The sequence below is a fragment of the Besnoitia besnoiti genome, chromosome II, assembly GCF_002563875.1.
Source record: "Besnoitia besnoiti strain Bb-Ger1 chromosome II, whole genome shotgun sequence".
Taxonomy (NCBI): Eukaryota; Apicomplexa; class Conoidasida; order Eucoccidiorida; family Sarcocystidae; genus Besnoitia; species Besnoitia besnoiti.
The window spans coordinates 3,337,402-3,342,681 of record NC_042357.1 but is presented as its reverse complement, the minus strand read 5'-3'; the positions used below and the strand labels follow the sequence as shown (position 1 = coordinate 3,342,681).

At 52.9% G+C, this 5,280-nt stretch overlaps 1 protein-coding gene across 1 annotated transcript; it reads right to left on the bottom strand.

Moving 5' to 3' along the window:
• Positions 1-2,645: 2,645 nt before the first annotated feature.
• BESB_038190 (putative DNA repair protein RAD51) lies at positions 2,646-5,280 on the bottom strand (the record flags this gene model as incomplete). Its single annotated transcript, XM_029362405.1, has 5 exons — positions 2,646-3,079; positions 3,528-3,696; positions 4,227-4,519; positions 4,677-4,770; positions 5,212-5,280. The coding sequence occupies 5 exons, from the start codon at positions 5,278-5,280 to the stop codon at positions 2,646-2,648; spliced, it is 1,059 nt and encodes a 352-aa protein (XP_029221370.1).

Here is a 5,280-nt window from a genome sequence, read left to right as displayed (position 1 = left end):
GTTCCGGAACTTCGTCGACTCGCTTCCAAAACTCGCGCTCTCTCAGTAACGTACACGCGCGTGCTTCTCACACATAAGCGTTTGATTACTTCCTCACCCCCAGAGGTGCACAAGCTTGCTTCTACCTCACATAGTCGCAGTCTAGCCTCTGGATTATACTTAGTTACCTTCTTTTCAGGGCTTGCTTTTCTCTGGCCGTTCGCTTGAATGCTCACTAATTCGCGTTCCATCGTTAGCCCCCCAAGGAAGACAGAATGAGAGCCGACATCGGAGTAAAACAACACTAGATACACTTTACTTGCGCATTCAGTTGTTTGCGCAAAAGGGTACCCGCTGGGTCCTGATGAAAGCACCTCGGGCACGTCAGCGTCGACACCGTCGTCTGCCGTGCGACCGCGATTGCTCAGGTGCATAATCGCTTTTTGGGCCGTCTGGCCGTGGCTAATAGTCTTCATGATGGTGAGCAGCGCTTGGCGTATCGGGTCGGATACAAACGCGATTGAATGCCGGCCGCGTGCTACCTGGAGTTCCTGCCTTGCCTTACGTGTCCCTAGAGTTTGATCTTTACGACGTTGTTGTCGTTACAGTGTCCCAATGCACCGATATACGCTACTTACTTTTGACATCACTATAGGAAAGCGTGGATGCTCAAACGCAGGCACTTTTACATATATATATATATGTAAAATGTATATACTGGCGGATATCTGCACCTCTGCGTCGATATGCAAGCAAAGTGCTGGTGTTCCAAACACGAACTGAATCAAATACAAAGGCACAAACATGTCTACAACTATCCGTGCAGATAGCTTTTTCCCTTGGATTGATGCACACTGGAGAGGTCTTGCCGGACGGAGTGTTGGGGGGCATCCTGATGTACGCTGTCCTCGGATGCGCTGTGGCTTCTCCCTTCTTCATTCCGCATCCTGGTGAGCTCTTGAAGCATCCGGCCTGCCCAGGCATCTCCTCGGAGAGAAGCCTCCATTTAAAGCACGAATCCGCAGATTCTGTGGAATTCGCCACAGCTGCTTCCGAATGCATTACCTGCCCTAGCACAACCACTTTATTTGTGAAGGGAGGGGGGGGTTGGAAACGGAGGAGAGACGAGGAGGGGGGGTTGGAAACGGAGGAGAGACAATCAGATGCCTCTTCAGCGTAGACATTCACAATGAATGGGTATATCTAGATATCGGCGAAGACACAAGCGCGGCATCCCGGCACTGTGCGTGAAGATGGCTGCACGGATACAGTTTTGTACTGGCCGTCAGATGTATACATATCTGAACATGAGCGCATGCGCTTCTTCGTGGACACGTACTTCTCCATGCATGCACAGCACCCTCTACACCTCTGAGCTAACACAAGTTCGGCTCTTGCCATTGCCAACGCAGCCTAAATGAATGCGCACACATTCCTGTTCAGGCCTGGCGCATTGGCAGGACGTTTGCTGAGGAAAACCCAGCAGCCAGTCTGTTGGCCTCAAAGATGAACGGGTTCCGAGACGTACGCCCCACGTGGACTCGTCGTTCAGATTCTGAAGTTTTTTCTTTTGCCAGGCTGCTAAGTTAAAGCTCCAGTGTACGAGCCCTACATCCGTCAACACATATATCGCAGCATCTCTTTCGGGTCTATATACATAGACAATGCACGCGTTAACGCGTGAAAGACTGTACATGCACCCATTTAGTTATATCTAAATGAATTCAACTACGCAGACTATTTCCTTGTCGGACTTGGCATCGAACGCGGAAATGTTGTCCCTGCTTCCTGCGTGTCTCGTTGAAGCTTGACGTCGCGCGACGGCGTGAAAACAGTTTAAAAACTTCAACATTTAAAGGCCAGGTACATTCACACGGGAAAAGAATGCCAGCTCGCAAGAAGAGTTCCGTTAGGGACAGCGTAGGTCAGGTGGACCACACCTGAGAAGCAGCGAGAGCGCGTGTCGCAGAGAAAAGCAGGCAGAGGTGCTAAAAGAGAGGAATATGCGTCGGGATACATTTGCCAGCATGCAAGCTAGATGAATAATACTGGCGCATCTCTCCCAGTCTCAACGCTCCGCAGAGCAGACAAAAATGGATGGTGCTTCCTTCCGACACGAAAACGAGCAGAAAAAAATTCCCGCGCAGTCTGCGTGGCTTGGGAGAGAAACAAACTGCATGCTGGCACAGAGCCCTCTTCTTCGCTTGTTCAAAAGACAAGATCCAAAAATGTATCGCTAGAGGGAACCTCGAAACTAAAACCGGCAGGCCTACTCGCCTGTGACGCACAGATATACATATACATATATATATACGCGGACTTTTATGTAGGCACACATACACGTGCTGGCGCAGAGCAGACTATCCACAGCCCGAGAAAGCTGGGATATCTCTATCTATACATGTATAGGCGTAGATGTGCGTCTACACATAGTTGCAGAGACCAGATGGCAAAGAGTCGCAGACGCCGGCGCTTGCATTTAACACACGCGACCACATGTCCGCCACTGGCACCATCCGCGGTAAGCGCCGGCGCGTGCCCAGCTCCTCGCGACGTGTAAGATGTATAAATATGCCGGTTTTCTTTGCTCACGAGGTTCACTTTTTGCTCGGGCGTTGGCTCTCTCTGCCTCACTATGCGGGCGCTTTGGAGGCGCGCGTTTCGAGTTAGCTGTCTTCGTAGTCGCCGATGCCGCCTTCGCCGATGGCGAACACGGCCTCGCCCTCCGCGAGGCTGGGGCTGTCGTAGATTTTGCAGATTCGGCTTTCGCCGCGGCCCTTGCGCAGGTAGAGGCGCGTCTGGCTGGCGTGCGCCATGATGTTTCCGCCGATTGGGAGCTTCTCGTTGCCCGCAAACATGCCGCCCATGTTGTCAACTTTCGCGACGACTTGGTTGCTCACGACGACTGCGACGCCGTATGTGTCGGCGATCCGCTGCAGGCAGCGCAGGAAGCGACAGAGATGCGTCTGCCGAGACGCCAACTCGCCGCGTCCGGTGTACTCCGAGCGGTACAGAGCCGTCGCGCTGTCCACAATCAACAACGCGAAGCGACTCTCCGCCATCATCGCGCTCGCCTCCATCAGCAACTCCATCTGGTGATCTGCACACGCACACGACAGCAACAAGCGATAACCCATCCACCATCCACGCGCGCGACCGAGTAGGATTTAGGGTAAAAGAGGGGGGTGATGCAGGCGAAGCCGCAGAAATAAAACTCTGCCAGGAGGGCAGCGGCGTCGACACGCACGCACAGACACGCCGAACAGTAGAGAGAGACGGAGAGGAGAACGAAGAGAAGAGAGCATCACGACGCGTGAACTTGTGCCGGCGCACAGAATACGAAGAGGACGCGACAGGCAATACAGACGCACATCGACTCGTGCACCGCATGCCCACATACACATGTATATATACAAACAGAAGACGTGAGCCAGCTGAGCTGAAACAGATCCCACTGATTACATGCGACAAAACGATAAAAGATACGAATACGGAGTGTCACGAGCTGCATGCGGGCGCCTCCGAGCTCGCGCAGATGACTTGCATACCACAGTTGTAGGCGCGCGCGTAGGCGACGTTATCTAGGCAGTCGTTCGCGTTCAGGCCGAAGCGCTTGGCGATGGAGACGATTCGCTCCGGGCGGAAAGTGCCCTCCGTATCGATCCATAAACACTTGCCTTCGCCGCCGGCCTGCTCAATCGGCAGCTGGCAGGTGACCTGATACAAAAGAGAGAAAAACACAGAACCAGCTCGCGAGAAGGACACGCATAAGATTGTACGAAATGATGCGGGCGACCATCGAAGCAAACGCAGACACGCCGCGGATTGCTCGGCACACCCCGCAGGGTGAGAGGCGCGAGGCGCTCGGAAGACACGATCGCACACCAAACTCGGGCGAAAAAGACCGGTGCACAGAGACATATACTTATATGTTTATATATACATATACGCATATATATATTTGTGTATATGCATGCAGATATCAGTGCGGGCCACTTCCAGCTGAGACGCGTTGCACCGGGACTGAGAGAGGAGAGGACCCACAGAGGGAGTGTTGCGGACCTTGCTTCCGGTGATTCGCTTTCCTAACTCAACGGCCGACACACATGGCATGTGGACGAGAGAGAGGCGGTTGCATTCATTCACGCGGAGCTTCTCTGCATAACCCGACACGACTCTTGCAAATGCATACAGGTACACACAGATTGGAATAAAGTGTTTACGTGCTGACAGGCGGTCGGGCTTACGGCGAGCGTGTGGCAGAGTTGCGTTTTTCCGGTGCGGAACTCCCCAAAAAGCTCCGTGAGGTTGCCCGTTTCGATTCCTCCTTTAAGAAGCGTGTCAAGTTGCACGCTGCCGGTGGTGAAGCGGATGAGGTTTTCGCGCGCCTCGAGGTACTCCTGGGCGCTGCAGAATCCCAGGTTGCAGAGCTCTTTGCTGGCCTTCTTCAGCTTCTCGACTTTCTGCTCGCTGAGACCCTTGACTGCGACCAAATTCTTCGGCGGCGCGAACGCCACGCACTCCACCGTCTGGTACCCCGCTGCAAGCAAACGACGACAGAACTCTTGGGAAAGAGTCAAAAACCTTATTTCCTTACCTTTTTTATAGGAAACCGCCTGCCTGCTGGACGTCTACGGAGAAGAAAGCCGCTCCTGGAAACACGCTGTTTGAGGAAACGGCGACTTTCTCTAGCTCACCATCTTTCAAGAGCTCCAAGTCTTTCTTGGTGAAACCCTTGGCGAGCAAATGCTCGAGCTTCAGAGGCCCAGACTGCACATCTTCAGCCAGCTGCTGCTGGGACCACACGGAGGAAAGCAAAGAAACGAGAATGCAGTGAAATCGCTGTGTCCCTGCGGAGAAACAAGGACTTTGGGATCGGCCTGCGGAAAGATCTGAAAAGAGATTCAGACGGTCCACTGCCTGAGCAGAGAGAATTGAGCTGCAGTTTATGCCTTTATACGTAGATTATATATATACATAAATTCATACATACACCTGTCGGCGACTCTGGCAAAGCTCATAGCTTGTATGCTTGGCGGAACGCCCGCTGCTTCGCACGCAAATAAGTACGTCTTGGTGCCTTTCTCGCGATGCACGGGAGTAAAAAGGAGGCGAACGAAGTCTCAACTTAGATGCACAGATGGACATAATTAAGCCGTGTACGGTTGTACCTACTTGACTCCCCAGTTTAAGTTAAGGAGTCTCAAGCCCGTTCTTCTCCTACTTTCTCACCTGTTGAGGCTGAGACTCCTTCTCCTGAGTCGAAACAGGGCGAGCTTGCAGGAGAGAAGCCGTACTCAT